We start from the raw sequence: 20,923 nt of genomic DNA, 5'->3' as shown, positions 1-20,923 counted from the left end.
ATGTATGATATCTGTACAATGTTTGGTTCTTGTGCAATAGATAACTGAAAGTGTTCCCGGACTTTATGTACACCCTGCATAATGAAGTGTGTGTACACTGGATTACACATAATGATTGCCTGAAGAAATACACAGGGCAAACTGGTGGGCTATTTCAAGTAAGACTGCAGGAACACTTTAACTTAAATAATTCATAATCTACATTAACAATGCACTTTCACAAAGAGGGGCTCAGCATCACAAGCCCTTCAGCAAATTTAAAAATATTTCATAAAAAGAAAAAAAAACACATTTTGAATATGTTAGGGGAAGTAGAAATTTTAGACAAAAAAAAAAAAAAAAAAAAAAAAAAGTAAGTTAACGCTGAATAACCAATTACAATCAAAGCACCACAGCATTCTGGCTAATTTTGATTGATTATGCAATTAGGTATTAGTACATAATAAAATTCTGTATTATTCTCTATTGTAAAGGGAGTAACTCAGTGTTTCTAGTCATGAATACATGAAGTCACACTGTCCACATGAATAGCTTCTGTTCCACCAGCCAGCTAGTGTCACTTTGTTGTTTGTGTAGGCCGCTTTTACTTTGCCCAACACTGGGTTGCCTTGCCGTCACACCAGTAAGACACTGCCAGCTGATACATTCCATATAATAATTCGCGTAGTGCCATGACTAACCATGTCAGCAGTGACAATTTTTTCACATCAATGCAGCCCCATTCAAAAATTATTAGCATTCTCTCACTATAGAATATTTTTCTTTTTAGATGCGTGCAAATGTTAAAACATGGCTCTGTAACCACGAGTTGGGCCTCTCTGAAATTCATGCCTAAATGAATGGACACATCTTCGTTACTTTTCACTCACCATAGTATTGACAATATTCACTGAATAGTAAATTTTGACTAGGAGTGATGGATATGCATATGATCTTTTAATATTGCAAGTATATTCTAGACATTCCTTCATTAATTTTAATAGCCACAAAATGTGGTGACACTGTCCTTTGCTTTTTACCATGTCGGTTGCACCTAATTATGTGGTTTTAGGCTGCAAAACTGGTTGTGTTTTAATAAACAACAATTTTACCAAATGTTAGTGGAATTCTTCCAAATATCATGCATTTCAACAGCTGTGGATACCCGAATATAAAACACTACATCATTTGAATACAAAACCAATGTAAGTACAATCTAATAAGATTCTTATCGAGATGACTACTGGAAGCAGCTGCATCAATTGAAATCAAAAGACAGTAATCAGTATTGACTCCTTTCACATCACTACCAAATTCAGACAGCAGACAACACTGTGTTGGAAAGGTTTACCATGTCAATAAATAATCAGATTCCAAAACCACACAAACACTACAATGGTTGTTATTTGGCATATCACTATCACAACACTAGCACAAAGTGTAACTATTTCCGTAACAGAACAACATTAAAAATGACTGATAGAAGTCCATATATCAGTGGTTTGATTTGGTATAACAAGCTACCAAACTCTCTAAGAATGTACACGGGAAATGTTTTTAAAACAAAATTAAAATCTTTTCTAATAGAAAAATGTTTATATTCTTTCAATGAATTTTAAGATAGTGATTGTAACATGAGGCACTAGCATATCAGTTGTAATGTGATAAATGTAAAAAATAGACATAAGAAGCAACAGCTACAGAATATAGTGTATTTTATAAGTATAAATATAACCACAGTATTAAGTCTGACGTTTGCAAAAGCCATCATTACGATGGCTCCAAGCAAAGAAAATGTAAATAAATAAGTAAATAAATATATTTAAAAACAAAGATGATGTGCCTTACCATACAAAAGCGCTGGCAGGTCGATAGAAACACAAACAGACACATACATACACACAAAATTCTAGCTTTCACAACCAATGGTTGCTTCGTCAGGAAAGAGGGAAGGAGAGGGAAAGACGAAAGGATGTTGTTTTTTAAGGGAGAGGGTAAGGAGTCATTCCAATCCCGGGAGCGGAAAGACTTACCTTAGGGGGAAAAAAGGACAGGTATACATTCGCACACACACACACACACATATCCATCCGCACATATACTCTTGTGGATGTAGATACACTAAACAGTTTTGTCTGCTATTTGATGCTAGCAGTGATCAGAAATCTGTTACTACCAGTCAGTGTCATTTGATTTCCATCAGTTACTTTGCTGAGAGTTTTCTTATAAAGTGCATATAATATGTGCATAGCAAACAATTCATAATTTAGAAAAGTATGAAGGACAGATCTACACTTTATTCCATATTATGATCAAGTTATGTATGTTGCAGGGAAACTGATTACTCTAAAAGCTGGGTTTTGACTTGAAGTCAACTTGATGGCATTATGCTTAAAAGGCAATAGCAGAAGCCACATTCTTTTGTTGACCAGTACAGCAGCCATTTGAAATTCTAAACTTATACAAGAGTAATCCCAAAAGTAAGGTCTCCTATTTTTTCATAAGTACATAGACCTTTTATTTCTACAATGGTTTACATCAGTTTACAGCTTGAACATTTAGCTATTTTTTGACATAATCACCATTTCTGTTGATGCATTTTTGTAGACGCTGTGGCAGTTTTTGTATGCCCATGTCATACCAGCTCACCACCATGCTTTTCAGAAAGTTATGAACCTCTTCTTTCACCTCGTCGTCAGAGCAGGATCGCTGGGACCACAATTAATGCTGATAGGTACTGTGAGACTCTGATAAAACTCAAACATGCAATTCAGAACCAGAGAAGAGGAATGTTGAGCAAGGGCGTACACATTCTCCATGACAACACTTGCCCACACATCGCTTGGCAAACCGTTCTCTCCTGCAAAAATTTCAGTGGAACATAATCACCCACCCATCCTATAGTTCTGACTTGGCGGCCAGTCCCTAGGTTAAAAGAACATATGGCCGGTAAGCAATTCAGCTCTGACAACGAGGTTCATAACTTTCTGAACAGCATGGCAGCGAGCTGGTATGACACGGGCATACAAAAACTGCCACAGTGTCTACAAAAATGCATCGACAGAAATGGTGATTATGTCAAAAAATAGCTAAATGTTCAAGCAGTAAACTGATGTAAACTGTTGTAGAAATAAACAGGTCTATGTACTTATAAAAAAATAGGAGACCTTACTTTTGGGATTACCCTCATATTTTCTTGAAATAAAAAACGATTAAAAATTGGGAAATACCATGATTGAAAACTGGGAAGTAATTTCTTTAAAACATACCATTCCTGTCAGTAATCGTCTACACACCTGAGCAGAATTCTTTCCTTCTCCTCTCTCATATTACACTACAGTTCTCAAAGTAGAAAGAAATTAAAATTTTTTAGCACATTATTATTCATACCAGTTGAATGATTTACAACTTCCATCGTTCCATACTGTTCCATCCAAAGTTTTCCAACAATAATGTTGTGGACACAGCAGTTCACATTGGTCCATGTATATGCCTCACCCCACCTAATAAGATGAAAGAAAAACATTTTATTGTAACTGTACTGCCACATCAAACATGCTTAATTGCTAATTTAGTAAAAGTGTGACTCTTTCTTATTTAGTTTGGTATTTAACTAATGACTGCACACACAAAAGTTGCGACAAGCTGCATTCATCAAATAGTTTAGTCCACTGATAGGCTAGCCTCACTAACACCAAGTGGCGCTGTTAGCAAACAGTGTAAACAGAATGGAATAGTGTGTGTTTCATAAGCAAAAATCGCAGGCGTATAGAGTAGACTTTATTCTTCTTTTACCAGTATTTAACTTGCAAATAATGGTGAAGTGGTCATGAATAAAAGATACTTTTCAGTGTCTAATGATTACTAAGTAAGTCTTTCAATTGGAGCTTTATAGGAACCATTAAATCCTGACATTGTCAATGTTGTCTGTTAGCGCATATTGATGTGCATTTCTTGTGGAGTACACAGACTATTTTTACACTAATTTTCCACTCAGCTTTATTTTTAATCTATTTCACACCTTTTTACAACTGAATCCTCAGGCACTTAGGCACAGTTGTTGAATTGTGCCTAAGTGAGTGAGAATGAAGCAATAAGAAGCTACGAATTTGATTGCAAATAAAGTAAACAATAAACACAGGTGAGTGGAAAATTAGTATGGCAGTAGCCTGTGAGCTCCAAAACAAAATCATTGTCTAGTGTAATGGAAGCAAAAACATTGATGTGGTAGTATGTAATTGGGTTTCCAGTCAGGTAAGTATGTCTAAAATGTGTAGGTTTTCATGTGTGCCACTCCCATTATCTTCTGTAAAATGTCATTAATCATAATATTGTGTCTTTTAGATAGGTCATGCAGTTGAAATCTGATAGCTTTATATATTTTAATTATTGTTTTGTTTATTATTACTCTATAAACAAATGCCACTGTATGGATGTGTGCACATGCCAGGGCAATGTAGTTATGCAGACATAAATAGAATTTTGTGTGTGTGTGTGTGTGTGTGTGTGTGTGTGTGTTTTTCTGTGTGTGTGTGTGTGTGTGTGTGTGTGCGTGTGTATGTGCATGTGCGCGTGTCCCTCCCACACACATGTCCTTCTTCAAAGTTAATTAGTAAATAACACACATACACCTGGATAACTACATTGTCCTGACCAACTACAGTATACCAATGCTGCAATTCAACTGGAATAAAAGGAGAAAGGAGATGGAAAAAAGGAAAGAGGTTTGGAGGGAAGGCTGGCAAATGGCTTGGGAGGAGAGGCAACATGTGGATGAGATAGGGCAGGGAAATTTTATGTGCCCCATAACGATGTGAAAAAGTGGGCTGAAAGTGGGAGGAAGAATAGGGGATGAGAGAGATGACAGAGAGGATGATCTGAGCCTAGAAAAAATGAAATGGGGAATATGGGGACAGAGGTGGACGTACATAGCTATGGGATAGAAGCTATTGGAGTTTGAGGTCAGATCTCAATCTCTATTAGACCCTTTTCCACACCTACCTACAAGTACATCCCTAGTTCTATGCTCTCCATTTCACCGAGACCTGGCCACAGTCTTTACTAGATTCTGTCCCACACCAATCTCTAACGCTGTCCTCATGTTCTCCACTTCAGTTAATTTACTCTCACATCATCCTCTCTGCCCTCTCTTTCTTCCCCTATTCTGTATTCTATTCCCACACATCTCTTCCACATCATTATGGGCCACATGCAACTCTTCCTGCCTGTGCTGGGATGAGCTCACTAGTACCACATTCCTAACTGATCTGTTTGCTGACTCCTTTTCCTGGCTGTGAGCCACATAGCTCAAAACACCTCTCCACCTAATTTCCCCCCTCAGCCACACCATCCAATACAATCATTCACTCCAGTCAAGCTGGAGCACCAATAGAATGCAGTCAACTATGGCAATGTAGCCATTCTGGTATGCATAACTGTAATCTGTACTATTTAATTCTAAAGGACATCATCTGAAAGCTTAGCAAAATTTTTAGTCTTGTTTATATGCCTACTGACCACAATATGCCTCAGCTATATGATGAGTTGCTAAGTTTACTCTTTCTGTTATTGAGATTTGACACAAGACTTCCCATTACTCTTTTTATAGCAAAAGGTATGCAAGATCAAAAAGAAAGAGAGCATTCGTTCAAACAATACAAATGACAAACAAGACTGCTCTAGGTGATAAAAGCTATTTTTCCCACCGCATGTAATAATTTAAAAAACTATAAATGCACTGTGGTTATTACAGACATACATCGCCCTCTTTGGTTATTTTGTTGTTCGTCAGTCTAGATATTTATTTGCAACAGCAACTATTTCTATGGCATGTACTCTTTAACCTATTATTTAAGAAACACATTTTATGCCATTTGTTAGCCTTGCATAGTTCTTCCATGTCTTGGGTATCGTTTGACAGTATGTTCCACAACTTTACTACTTGATAAAACCTAGTGGTTTGGATCTGATCTCTATTTCTTTTTCTGCATGATTACAAGCAGTCACTATTCCTGGTTTGATAACTATGTATAGTGATGTTTGATTAATACTAGTACATACTTTTCCTTACAGACTGTACTTCATAAGATGTATTCACTTGGAGCTGTCAAAATTTTCCAGCTTTTAAAGAATATTCAGAAGGCCATTCTGATACTTTCATCCTAATTTCATTGCTGATCAACATACAGACATAAAATAATGCTATCTAGTATTGCTGCTCATTTCACTTCCTTTGTTGATAATGCTGTTATAAAAGCTCAGGATACTGCCAACAGTAACTTCCTGTTTCATATCAGCGCACACTCCACTGCAGAGTGAAAATCTCATTCTGGAAACATCCCCCAGGCTGTGGCTAAGCCATGTCTCCGCAATATCCTTTCTTTCAGGAGTACTAGTTCTGCAAGGTTCGCAGGAGAGCTTCTGTAAAGTTTGGAAGGTAGGAGATGAGGTACTGGCAGAAGTAAAGCTGTGAGTACCGGGCGTGAGTCATGCTTCGGTAGCTCAGTTGGTAGAGCACTTGCCCGCGAAAGGCAAAGGTCCCGAGTTCGAGTCTCGGTCGGGCACACAGTTTTAATCTGCCAGGAAGTTTCATATCAGCGCACACTCCGCTGCAGAGTGAAAATCTCATTCTGGAAACATCCCCCAGGCTGTGGCTAAGCCATGTCTCCGCAATATCCTTTCTTTCAGGAGTACTAGTTCTGCAAGGTTCGCAGGAGAGCTTCTGTAAAGTTTGGAAGGTAGGAGACGAGGTACTGGCAGAAGTAAAGCTGTGAGTACCGGGCGTGAGTCGGCTTCGGTAGCTCAGTTGGTAGAGCACTTGCCCGCGAAAGGCAAAGGTCCCGAGTTCGAGTCTCGGTCGGGCACACAGTTTTAATCTGCCAGGAAGTTTCAGGAAAGGTTGTAGTTTTTGATCTATTCCAACTGACTCATTTCAGTGGAAAGATCTTAACACTCCTTCCTCATAGATTTCCATATATTTACCTCACACCACCAACAAAATTTTACATGTGAGACTTGAGCTGGTAAGAGCGTGGTTTGGTTATTGCCTGTGTAGATTCTCACAGTCCACAAAACGTATTTAGGTTCCCAATTCAAGGGATTAATGCTTGACAAATCTAGTAGATCATGACACCAGATGAGAGCATTACAATCATTTTTTTCATTTTTTATTCTATATAAATCACTCACACCATTCAAGCTAATCTTCTAAGATTGTTGTTCCAGCAAATATTATCATGCACTTATTTTTCAGGGCCTAATTACAATAATTATGTCCACCTCACCTCCTCCAATAGCTACAAGCAACTAATGTAATAAAGCCTGCAGGTTCAAGTCCCTGCTGCTGTTGTAAAGTTTCTATAATTCTCTTCTGTGACTATCTAAATAGATGACAAAAGCACTTGTTTTATGATCCCAAATGTATTGCATTATTTTATTTTCATTCATTCGCATTTCACATACAATCCATCATTTGGAGGGATTATCAGTCATAGCCCTTCTCGCCTCCCACACCTCCCTCTTATGTTCACACTCCTCTGGAAAATTAGCGTAACAACATTTAATAACACTCAAGAGTGGAATTTCTTATATTTCATTTACAATTATTGAGCTTCGTCTAGTAATAATGATGTAATTTTGTTTTTGTTGTCATTTAACATGTAACACTGGTGATTCGCACACTACATACTTTCTGTCTTGGACTTTTGACAGAGGGGTTTGAAAGAATATGTGGTGTTGATAGTTATGATGCCACAATGTAGGTGCACGCTCTCGTAAGTTGGCACTATGAGAGAAGACTAACTACGCCGACCACAGCACCCTCTGGCTGACGCTGTGGAGCTCAGGGAGTGCTGCCAGGATTTCGCCCATTTTTTATCAAGAGTAGATGGCCTGGAGATGTCACTTCTACTACCGAGTGGGCTAGCTTGCTACTGGGACTTTGTATTAGTTACGTACAGAGAAAGTTTGGACAGCAAAAAGTATTTGTTAGTTTTGAGATTATACAGAACAGTCATCCTAACTTCACAGGATTAGACATGGACTATGGCTTCACACCTACATGCTCATCCTAGCCAAAGATAAGTATGCATTTGCTATTTACTTGTGTTTTTGACTCTATTAAAAGTGTTAAAGTTACATGCAATACCGAAGTGCTTCACCTTTCCTGCTCCTACTCGCTTCCTTCACTCTCAGCCTATATTACAGAAGCAGTTCACAGGAGAAGACCCACGCACCGCCTATACAGGCAGGACAAAAAAAAGTGGCAACGAGGATGGGATGAATTTTTTTTTCTCCTCTTACCTATGTTTTTTTGCTAGGTACTGCATGCACAGTGCGATGCCGTACCTGCTGAACTTCAGCGTTTGCAAGACAGTGGCGTCATTGAACCTGTTTCTGCTTCGCAATGGACTTCGCCTAAAGTCTGCATGAAAAAACCAAACGGTTGTCTCTGCATTTGTGCTGACTTTAAGTCTACAGTCAATCCCCAGACAGTGGTAGCTACGTTTCCCTTACCACATCCTGAAGACATTTTTGTTAAACTTGGTGCGGGTAAATTCTTTTCCACGATTGACTTGTGGGACGCGTACTTTCAATGTCCGCTCAACGAACAGTCGCGGCAATATTTTGTGATCAACACCCATCTTGGATTTTTCAAGTTTCGTCACCTTCCATTTGGTTGTGTTTCAGCTCCTGCTATTTTTCGGTCTTACTTGCACCAGTTATGTGCCACTGTCCCTGGTTGTTCCAATTATCTGGACGATATTGTGGTATCAGGTCGCATCCCTGACAAACATCTGCAGAATTTGAGTGCCTTATTTACTGTACTTTGGCAGGCAGGACTCAAGTGTAACAAAGACAAGTGCAATTTTTTTCAAACTGAGATTCGGTATTTAGGGCATCTGATTAACGGACAGGGTATCCACCCCTCACCATCACATCTCTGGGCGATTAGGGACTTGCCAGCACACAGAAACTTGAAAGAACTTCAGTCTGGGTTAGGCAAAATTACGTATTATGTTCGGTTTATACCAAATGCAGTGCACATTGCACCACCTTTGCATCGCCTTCAGCGTAAGAACATTCCTTTTTTTTTTTTTTTTTTTTTTTTTTGGCCTTCGGAATGTGATGCTGCTCTCCACAAGCTCAAATCTGCTTTGTTGAGTGATTACTGTTTGATTCCATTCAATCCTTCCAAATAAGTTGTTTCGGCTGTCGATGCAGCTTCTCATGAGATCGGAGTGGTTCTCTCACACCGCATTAATTCTGTTGATCACCCAATCGCTTTTGCGTCTAAATTGTTCAATTCTGCCCAGCAAAACTATTCTGAAATTGAGAAAGAGTCTTTAGCTATTGTATATGGAGTGACCAAGTTTCATGATTTTTTGTACTGTTGCAAGTTCTATTTGGTCACCAACCATAAGCCTTTGAACTCATTGTTTCACCTGTCCAAGCCAGTTCCAGCCTGTAGTGCACAAAAGTTGCAATGTTGGTCTTTGTTTTTGTCTAACTAATTTTGTTTTGGCCTATGGCCCAGTATGGCAATGCCGATGATTTGTCTCATCTACCTATCGGTCCTGATAAAGTGTTTGATTCTTCCGAATTGTCATGCACATTCATTGATTTGCAAGACAAGGATTTCACTGATCGTTTTCCGGTGGATTTTTTTTGCATTGCTTCCGTGACAGTTGCTGATGATTCTTTGCAGATTGTTTTGCAATACATTCCTACTCAATGGCCTCCGTCTGCTACGCAGATTAGTGATCCCCTTGTTCGACATTACTTTGCGCAACATCACAACTTCTCTGTACACCACAGTGTTATTTTGTTACGAACTGACAATTATCAGTCTCATGTGGTTGTACCTTGTTCTTTGCAGTCAGATATCCTCCGCTTACTGTATGCTGGTCATTGGGGTATAGTGAGGACGAAGCAATTAGCGCGTCGTCACTGCACTTGGGTCGATATTGATAACCAAATTGAGAATTTGCTTGCTAATTGCCGCTCTTTCGTGGAGCACCAATCTGCTCCCCGCCAGCGCTTCTTTACGTGGCCAACTCCTACTGCACCTTGGCAGCATGTTTGTATGATTTTTTGGGTCCTTTCTGGGACACCCGCTGGTTGATAGTCATAGATGCTTACAGCAACTTTCTTTTTGTTGTACCTATGTCTTCTACCACATCTACCCGTCCTCTTTGGACTTTGACATCTATTTTTTGCATTGAGAGCCTTCCTGAAGTCATTGTCTCTGACAATGGCCCCCAGTTTGTGCCCTCCGAGTTTGAAGTGTTCTGCGCTCCTAATGGCATTCGCCATCTGACCTCAGCCCCATTCCACCCCCAGTCAAACGGCAAGGCTGAACACTTTGTGCATATATTTAAGTCACAGATGAACAAGTTGCATGCCACGCACTCTTGCAAGCAAGCACAATGGACTTTCCTTGCTTCATATCATTCCCAGTCACGTGGCGCCCGTTCCCCAGTGGAACTGCTACATGACCGTGCACATCGGTCGCTATTGCAGCTGTTGCACACGCTGCTGCGCGCTCCCACTGGTTTGCCTCATTCTGGCTTGGTGCAGCACGATTTGGTTTTCTATCGTGTTTTCTCTGGCAGGCAGCGCTGGGAGCAGGGGCACATTCTTCGCCAGCTTGGCCACACCTTGTTTGTAATTTCTGGTCTCTCTGGCACTGTCAAGCGACACTGGCACCAGATCCGTTTGTGCTGTCCTCTGTTTTCTGCTGCTGGTTCTTTTCCGGCAGAACTGGATGCTTCGCAACTTCCGCCGCCACAGCCCGTGACTCCACCGACGGTGCCTCCGCCGCATGCGCCTACGGCACGGGTGCCCCTGCCTGCACTGCTGGTCCAGTCTGCTGCGCTGGGCGGGCACCTCTCATTGCTGCCATGGCCCGACCTCCGTCTGCCATCACCGTTGTGTTCCTCTGCAGTGCCGGAGTCGATGGCCACTGAGGCTGACGTCACACCGCTGCTGTAATCGCCCATGGAGGCTGTTGCTCTGCCTCTTCATCTGAGCGTATCCAGTGGCGGTGCGTCTCCCGATCAGGTTTTGCAAGGGGCATTTTCCTTGCCCCTTGCGAGCAATTCAGGGACACGGGTGGGCAGCACATCCTGGCAGTTCAGCTGTCCATCCCGTCAAATTGCGCCACCCCTGGGTCCCTCTCCCCACTGTCAGAAGCCCTATTCCACGTCAGTGCGCCATTTCAGGGGAGAAGGGTGTGGCGTTGATAGTTACGATGCCACAACATAGGGCCACACTCTCGTAAGTTGGCACTACGAGAGAAGACTAACTACGCTGACCACAGTGCCCTCTGGCCAATGCTGTGGAGCTCAGGGAGTGCCATATGGATTTTACCCATTTTTCGTCAAGAGCAGATGGCCTGGAAATATTGCTTGCTATTGAGACTTTGTATTAGTTACGTTTAGATAAAGTTTGGACAGCAACGAGTATTTGTTAGTTTTGAGGTTATACTGAACAGTCATCCTAACTTCACAGGACTAGACATGGACTATGGCTTCACACCTATGTGCTCATCCTAGCCAAAGTTATGTATGCATTTGATATTTACTTGTGTTTTTGACTCTATTAAAAGTGTTAAAGTTACATGCAGCACCAAAGTGCTTCACCTCTCCTGCTCCTACTCGCTTCCTTCACTCTCAGCTTATATTACAGAAACAGTTCACAGGAGCAGACCCACGCACCGCCTATCCAGGCGGGATACAAAAGAATATGTATATCTAGCATGTGGCATTGCTCTTACAGTTCTTTTCTGGGTTAGGAAAATGAGTGAACTAGGTGGTGTATTACCCCAGAATATAATTCTGTACAGTAGTATGCTATGGAATTGGGCAAAGTAGGCAATTAGGACCATGCTAAAACTTCCTTTAACAGAGAGTAACAGTAGACTATGACATATTTTATTTATTGTTTTATTTTGAAATATATATATATGTGTATGCCATCTGAAGTTATTTTTAAGTCATATGACTAAAAACTTTTGTTTCCAGAGAAGATGAAATTGTGTTGGAGTTTATTGTTACACTGGTGTTGTATGTACCTGTGAGACAGACTTTAATAATGCAACAAAGTCTGAGAGCTAAGATATTAATATGATTACTATCAAAGATATACTCACCTAGGCAATTCTACAGTAACAACACCTTTCGGCTGGATTTCAACACTTTTTCCCCAGAATTTTAGTTTAGGATGTATGGACCCATGAAAAATGAAATCCTTAGAATCTGCATGAAAGGCAGAGACTGGAGGATGGTGGCTAACTTGCTCACAGATCACTCTATAACAGAAGTAATGACAGAAGTAATGACTCTATAACAGAAGTAATGACTGATCAGCAACTGATTTAAAATAAATATTCTGCTTGTATTTGTGACAGAAGGATTGACTTTTACTAAAATACCTGTATCCATCTCTCTCCAACTCGTATGTTTCACCAAGCAGTGGATTGAATGGTTTGCCCAGACGTTCCCAATTAGACGCAAGTGCACTTACAGCAAACGCTGCCACATACTGAAAAATTAGTAATAAATTATGAATAGAAAATTAATCAAATTTTCATTCTCAGCAACTTGAAGCATGCATTCATTGTCTTGTGAGAAATAATCCGGCATTTAAAGAGTGAGGTACTTTTTCCCGGCAAGTGAAGAGTAAGACATTAAAACTATAGCCCTATCAGGATCCACTATATAAAGAACAAGATATTTAATAAAATTATCAGCAACTGCAAAGAAAAATATTACATTTTAATTTGGCAAAGGAACAAGCTGGGTTCAGAAATGGATACACACAAAATATTTGTGAAAAGTGCAGCACAAGGAGAAGACATGATTAAAATAAAATTTATTTCACATTTTAGAGACTTGGCAATACACAAATGATTAGAATTACAGAACTGTACATGGACTTAGAGCATAAAAATTCAGTATTGTGTGAAGCTGCCACCTGCTGAATCAGAATCTGCAGACATCATTGCTTGGAGTTAAATAATGCCCAGAGGTGCTGCCACACAGTTTGTAGGCACATCCACAAAGCACTGACAGGAGTTGCAGGAGGATCAGAACAAAGAAACTGCTTACTGAAGATATCCAAGACATATTTGATGAGGGACTTGTCTGGCAAATGAGCAGGCCACGGTCATAGCAATACCTGTCTTTCTTTGAGAAGACGTGCATATTCCTCATTATGTTCGAGTATAATGACTTTTCTGGAGATTTGAAATCTACTCTGTAGGAATCAGCACGGGTTTCAAAAAAGACGGTGAAACCCAGCTCACGCTATTCGTTCACGAGACTCAGAGGACCATAGACACGGGTTCACAGGTAGATGCCGTGTTTCTTGACAGTTCCCCACAGTCGTTTAATGAACAAAGTAAGAGCATATGGACTATTAGACCAATTGTGTGATTGGATTGAGGAGTTCCTAGATAACAGAATGCAGCATATCATTCTCAATGGAAAGAAGTCTTCCGAAGTAAGAGTGATTTCAAGTGTGCCGCAGGGGAGTGTCATAGGACCGTTGCTATTCACAATATACATAAATGACCTGGTGGATGATATCGGAAGTTCACTGAGGCTTTTTGCAGATGATGCTGTGGTGTATCGAGAGGTTGTAACAATGGAAAATTGTACTGAAATGCAGGAGGATCTGCAGCGAATTGACGCATGGTGCAGGGAATGGCAATTGAATCTCAATGTAAACAAGTGTAATGTGCTGCGAATACATAGAAAGATAGATCCCCTATCATTTAGCTACAAAATAGCAGTTCAGCAACTGGAAGCAGTTAATTCCATAAATTATCTGGGAGTATGCATTAGGAGTGATTTAAAATGGAATGATCATATAAAGTTGATCGTCAGTAAAGCAGATGCCAGACTGAGATTTATTGGAAGAATCCTAAGGAAATGCAATGCGAAAACAAAGGAAGTAGGTTACAGTACGCTTGTTCGCCCACTGCTTGAATACTGCTCAGCAGTGTGGGATCCGTACCAGATAGGGTTGATAGAAGAGATAGAGAAGATCTAACGGAGAGCAGCGCGCTTCGTTACAGGATCATTTAGTAATCGCGAAAGCGTTACGGAGATGATAGATAAACTCCAGTGGAAGACTCTGCAGGAGAGACGCTCAGTAGCTCGGTACGTGCTTTTGTTAAAGTTTCAAGAACATACCTTCACCGAAGAGTCAAGCAGTATATTGCTCCCTCCTACGTATATCTCCCGAAGAGACCATGAGGATAAAATCAGAGAGATTAGAGCCCACACAGAAGCATACCGACAGTCCTTCTTTCAACAAACAATACGAGGCTGGAATAGAAGGGAGAACCGATAGAGGTACTCACGGTACCCTCTGCCACACACCGTCAGGTGGCTTCAGGAGTATGGATGTAGATGTAGATGTGGGCAAACACTGTTACTCCGAAATAGAGCATTTAGAGCAGCCTGCAGGAGGCCCAGCAGTCAGTACCTTAGACTCTAAAACCTCCCTGAACTAGTGGCTACTCTTCTAGTTGCCCTTAATACTTACAAGATGAGATCACATTTTATAGTGAATGGCACCCCAAGCCAGTATATTTGGTATTTTTACTCCATGCCACTCAACAGTGCAGCTTGCTCAACTGCATTCAGCACAGAAAAATCTAACATGCACATGGCCATCAGTTAGGGCAAGTTGAAGGATGACTCGTTTGAAGGCACACCATTTTGCCACTCAGCATGCCAGTGATGCTGTTCATGTGTCCTGGATCACCTTATCTTGAAGCTGACACAATGGCATACGTTCCACCAGTCCAGCCATCATCAGACTGCATCAAACCATCAATGCAGATTTGTCCATGCATGTTGCAGAACTCCAATGTCAAGCCACCAGTGGGCACGAAGCTGTTCTGTTGCTTATGGCTATGTGGACAAGATGGCAGTCACTACACATTGTTGTCACATTGTGTGGCCCAGTAACTGCTTATTATTGTGGATGACCCCCTTCTATCCGCTGGTTCCATATATGTACCACTGTTGTAGCAGCATACCCTGAACAAGCCTCATTGTCACAGAATGACAAGACCATTTCCCAGAGGCCAATCATTCAGTCCAGTTCAAACTCACTCATATACTGATATTGAATGCTCAGCGAGGCATACTGGCACTTGCTTGCATGCTTCCACTTTTTTTTGATGGCTCTATACCAACTGAGTGTGGCTTAAAACTGGCCTTTCCAGTCGCACAAAAGAGATGTTGCTGTGCCTTCATGCATGTCATCTCCCCGCAATATTAATCACTTTTTATTGTTACACTGTTGTACACATTCCCTGATTTTGCAGTGACTCGGGCCATTTCCTCTGGGTGCTGCAGTTTTCACAAACAGCACAGTATCAAAATTAATGATAAGCAAGTTGGAAAAAAATATATATATCAGAGTAATGAGTATGAATTACCACTATCTCTGTTACAGAAAAACACGTATGTAACATGACTGCTTTCAAAGTAGGCATTGCCCCTGATAAGATGACACGTTATGCACCTGTGCCTTCCACTGGGATATGACCCATGTGGGCATGGGATTGGGAGCATGGCTGCCTGCAAAAATTTGTGAGAGATGTATCATGTCACAAGACCTACATTAATACAGTAGGTTTACTGGAATCACAGGAAATTGCATCTAGACATGTTTGAGAGATCTGTAATGAACAAAAAATCTGTACTCAAGATTGGGAGGAGCCAGGAGCAAGTGTCACTCCTCCTCCCCCTAGTGAACATATATGTTTAGGAGTAGGTGTGATCAGGATGGATTAAAATTTTGGGCAGATTATGTAGGTGGCAGAAAAACCACTTTGGGAGGATTTGGGGGGGGGGGGGGGGGGGGGATTTACGACTCGGATGTTCCTCATTTCTGAAGAATATATTAAGTTGCTCCAATCTGGCATAATACTGGGTGATGATTTGGGTGGGCAGGGGGATGCTTCTTTGCATCTGGTTTCTGGGGATGATCAGAGGACTATCAAGTGTGGATACAACATGGCAAATCTAATTGAAGGCTATGTTTGGGAGGTAATGCCTGTCTGTTGTTCAGCATAGTTGGCAGGAGCTTGTTCACCACTGGAGGTCTGCCATACAGGGTTGGCCAAACTCTAAGGGAGATACTTTCTAGTGTGGAATGGATGGCAGCTATAAAACTCCAGGTACAGTTGTCAGTTAGTGAGCATGATATGGACAGATGTTTGGATGGAGCCATTGTAACAGTGGAGATTAACATACACAACCTGATCTCAGTCAATGGTACACTACTTTGTGTCAGAGGAATCTTAAGCATTCTGCTTTGGTATTCAAATCTGACCATTTGGCATCTAATGTGTAGGTCAAGCAGTTGGTGAGGGCATATAAATCACAACTGAATGGAACTGAATAGGACAACCTCGGAGGTCCCTAGAGAGTAAAATCTATCTCGTCTTTTGGCATTTTACTGAGAAACTCCAATCAATGTGTATAGTCTGGCTGAGGTGCTGCATGGCCATATGCCTTGTGGTCTCTTTGAACTATTGGACCCAAAGTCACAGTCCCTCACACAAGGGCCATGCCATGGTATCAGAAAGATTCCACTGTCTAGGCACACTTTATCGGGTGGACATCAGGCTGGCTGCAAGACATAGTGGTGGAAAATAAGTGCCAACAACTTTAAATTGTGGCAGAGAGTCAGCAGCAGGTGATGCAGCACACTAACCAGTTACAGCTTTGTCAGACAGAGCAAAGGGCATCACATTCAAGTCCTAATGGCAACATTCATGCAGGCAAAGGAACCAATCACACACAGCTCCAAGCACGAGGTGGCACCCACCAATGTTCCCACAACCTGTGCACTACTCACCATGTAACTGTGCCCTTGCCCTGTACAACCAGTCATCCACAAAAAATAATTGAGTAGGAAGGTATCATGACCTGATGGAGATGGAGTATCTCACTCACAGCTGCTGTTCCCCCAGTCCTCATCCGTCCTCTATGGTAACCCTCAGGTTGAGTATGCTGAATGTTTGTTCATGGACAGCAGGCACCATGGTTCCAATGCACATTTTCGAACATTTACAAAATGCTACCATCTTGTTACTCAAGACATAGCAAAAATTATATGTCATTTCTAATTTTTGCATCAGCTTTAATTATGATGTCAGTAATAGGACTACATCCACTTGCTGTATATTAAATAAAAGATAGTTCACATATTAGCTTGTGAGAAAAACAATTGGTTAACATTGTCTTACCAGCATCCATCATCTTGCCATCCTTCATAACAATTGTGATTCACAGTCACATGGACTGGAAAAGTTTCTGGATGTAGATTAAACCCATCTCCAACCATTCTTTCCATTAACACTTGTACAACTTGGCCACAATATGGGGATGTCAAACCTGGCATATGGAGTATTGTACCATAAAGTCCCACAGGGTTTTCAGTGTTGGTTCAAATTTGGGGTCATTGTGAGCTATTCCAGATGTGTGTTTGCCCCTAAATATTTATCATACCAAGCAACATCATCAGTTTTAGTCTGATGTGTGAACACTAGTTTCTTGGAAAAGAAAGCTGATAATATTACCAACTTCGTAAAGATGAGAGACAAACAGTATAATCTGTTTATCCAGTAGTTCAATATAGCCATTCTGGATCAATTTCTATGTTATTTCAACCAATAGAGCCATTTTCATTTAACTGGAAATAACCCAACACAGTAACCACCAGCTTGCATTAACTTTAGCACACAGTCCTCCACTCATTGTAACAGCTGTCTCTGCCATTGTCAATAGGAGTTTAAAAAAACTTACTGACTGCCAGAGCAGGCATAGTGTTCAGTTTATACAGGCATAGAAGCACAGTTTGGAACCTTTCAGAGAGGTTCCAGGCACTGCTGTCCCACCTATATAAGCAAAACACTGTGCCAGCCTTGGCAGTCAGGAGTTTCATTTTCTCCTCATTTTGATGACCAAGACGGCTGTTGAAATCTCAAGTCCTGTTGAAATCTCAAGTATTTTCTTTGAAATAATGTGACTTGAAAACTGAGAAGATGTCACTCAGTCATGTGGCTGCAAAAGAATCAAAAGACACTTAGTCCAATGTGGTTATCTTTCATCTGCAATGTTGAAATTAATTCCAAGTATGTAAGGGTAATCTACCATTACTAGTAAAAATTGTAGCACAGTCCTTTGTGACACACCTGAAAAATCTGACTCTTTTTCACACACGATGCTACATACCACTCCAGAGGAGTGATATATATTCCTACATCTCCTTACCACCGTATGACACACATGAATGAAAATTATAATACAAGATGTCATATGTAAAAGTGCAGATATTGTGTGGGTTGTTATTTTTTATTTCCACGTGGCAAGTCAAATGCCTTCACCATGGGACAATGATCACAGCAGCTGTGCAAGAGGAAATACCTGCTTGAACACTGAAACAGAAGTTCCAGAGATCACTGGTCTGCTCTGATGATGAACAGAATTCATAAGAAAATGTATATACATCCATGAACAATAGTGATTAAGTACTGCAAAAATATGAGATGTTCTTTTAAGACTCATTCTGTGACTGTGACCTTGTTATAATTTGTTTGGTGATGTGTATTTGATAAGTTGATACATAAGTTATTAATTAAAACTGGACTTCTTGAATATTTGATAGAAGTTTAAAAATATGGTTTACCTTTCCTTAACAACAACACAAGTACCAATGGAGCAGGGCTTCAAGAAGAATCAAAGGACTCATGATCAAGGATAAAAAGTAAGAACAACAAAGTTAATATTTCCACATTGTCACACCACAATACACAGGAATGCAACCAATCACATTTTGCCATTCCGTCTTAACAGTCTTGCACCCCATTATACACTTGACAAACAACGTAACTGTTGCACTGCAGCTCTCATCTGCAGATAGTCTAAACACAAGTTAATATATTTCAAACAGTTGACCCCATTCCATTCATTACATAGCATAAGGAAGCTCCTCATTCAAATTACTGTCAGTTTTGAGACACCAGGTAACAAATCTGTTGCCTAATCAGCTTGTAAGTAACAACAGTGGATCCAAGATCAATTTGTACAGAACTGCATATAACAGAGAAAAGAAGTATTTATTTACCAGCCATGGAAATGAGCACAACTGTAGCAAAGTAGACAGGCACAAATATTTTATATAATTGAAAACTCTAATTCTGAGAACTCTGAACTGGTTTCTTCAGCATGAGGGAGAGATATATAAAGGAAATGAGAAGACAGAACAAAAGGTACAAAGTGTTGCATAAAATGAAACAGTACTCCATGCAATGGATTAGGAAATTCAAGTTGAGTGGAGACAGACATAGTCATGAACTCCAAGTCAACTGTGAAATTGCACATTACTAATGATAAGTGAAGGCCTCTATGAGGGCAAAGAACTGCCTGATAATATGAAGATGGAGATCCAGTATTAGAGTTAGAGTTTAACAATAATTTGGAAGACTTGTGATCAAATAAAGTGGAAGTCATAAATAACATTTCCTCATAATTTCTAAAATCATTGGGTAAAGTGGCAAATAAACAACTATTCAAGTTGGCTTGCAAAGTACTTGTGTCTGGAGACATACCATCAAACTTTTGGAAAAGTACCAAAAGTTTAAGGATGGAAAAATACCATCCATAAATTCCTTCAGGTAGCAAGAACAGATAAGTGCAAGAACTATCACACAATCAGCTCAACATCTCTGCATCCATGCTGCTGAAGAGATTAATATACAGAAGAACGAAAAAATGAAGGATATGTTATATGACGTGGGAAATAAAAGAATGGTTCAGAAATGAAATTAAAATTCAGAATGCATGGGTATCAAGAATAAGATTAGATTAGATTAGATTAGATTAATACTAGTTCCATGGATCATGAATACGATATTTCGTAATGATGTGGAACGAGTCGAATTTTCCAATACATGACATAATTAGGTTAATTTAACAACATACTTAAGTTAATATAACAACTTTTTTTGTGTGTTTTTTTTATTTTTATTTTTTTTATTTATTTTTTTTTTAATATTTTTTTTCCTTAATTTATATCTAAAAATTCCTCTATGGAGTAGAAGGAGTTGTCATTCAGAAATTCTTTTAATTTCTTCTTAAATACTTGTTGGTTATCTGTCAGACTTTTGATATTATTTGGTAAGTGACCAAAGACTTTAGTGCCAGTATAATTCACCCCTTTCTGTGCCAAAGTTAGATTTAATCTTGAATAGTGAAGATCGTCCTTTCTCCTAGTATTGTAGTTATGCACACTGCTATTACTTTTGAATTGGGTTTGGTTGTTAATAACAAATTTCATAAGAGAGTATATATACTGAGAAGTTACTGTGAATATCCCTAGATCTTTAAATAAATGTCTGCAGGATGATCTTGGGTGGACTCCAGCTATTATTCTGATTACACGCTTCTGTGCAATAAATACTTTATTCCTCAGTGATGAATTACCCCAAAATATGATGCCATATGAAAGCAATGAGTGAAAATAGGCGTAGTAAGCTAATTTACTAAGATGTTTATCACCAAAATTTGCAATGACCCTTATTGCATAAGTAGCTGAACTCAAACATTTCAGCAGATCATCAATGTGTTTCTTCCAATTTAATCTCTCATCAATGGACATACCTAAAAATTTGGAATATTCTACCTTAGCTATATGCTTCTGATTAAGGTCTATATTTATTAATGGCGTCATACCATTCACTGTATGGAACTGTATGTACTGTGTCTTATCAAAATTCAGTGAGAGTCCGTTTACAAAGAACCACTTAGTAATTTTCTGAAAGACAGTATTGACAATTTCATCAGTTAATTCTTGTTTCTCAGGTGTGATTAATATACTTGTATCATCAGCAAAGAGAACTAACTTTGCCTCTTCA

The 20,923-nt window shown here is 39.9% G+C and overlaps 1 protein-coding gene across 1 annotated transcript in view; it reads right to left on the bottom strand.

The window, feature by feature from the left end:
- Positions 1-20,923, bottom strand: part of LOC126470228 (oxysterol-binding protein-related protein 1-like) — a 404,325-nt gene that overhangs the window by 60,819 nt on the left and 322,583 nt on the right. The window contains exons 15-17 of the mRNA XM_050097923.1: positions 12,413-12,522; positions 12,131-12,289; positions 3,370-3,482 (exon numbers count right to left, since the gene is read on the bottom strand). Coding sequence (XP_049953880.1) covers positions 3,370-3,482; positions 12,131-12,289; positions 12,413-12,522 — 382 coding nt within the window. The remainder of the gene's footprint in view (positions 1-3,369; positions 3,483-12,130; positions 12,290-12,412; positions 12,523-20,923) is intronic.

The sequence above is a fragment of the Schistocerca serialis genome, chromosome 1, assembly GCF_023864345.2.
Source record: "Schistocerca serialis cubense isolate TAMUIC-IGC-003099 chromosome 1, iqSchSeri2.2, whole genome shotgun sequence".
Classification (NCBI taxonomy): domain Eukaryota; kingdom Metazoa; phylum Arthropoda; class Insecta; order Orthoptera; family Acrididae; genus Schistocerca; species Schistocerca serialis.
The sequence above is the reverse complement of the archived record's forward strand: the minus strand, read 5'-3'. Positions and strand labels throughout refer to the sequence as shown.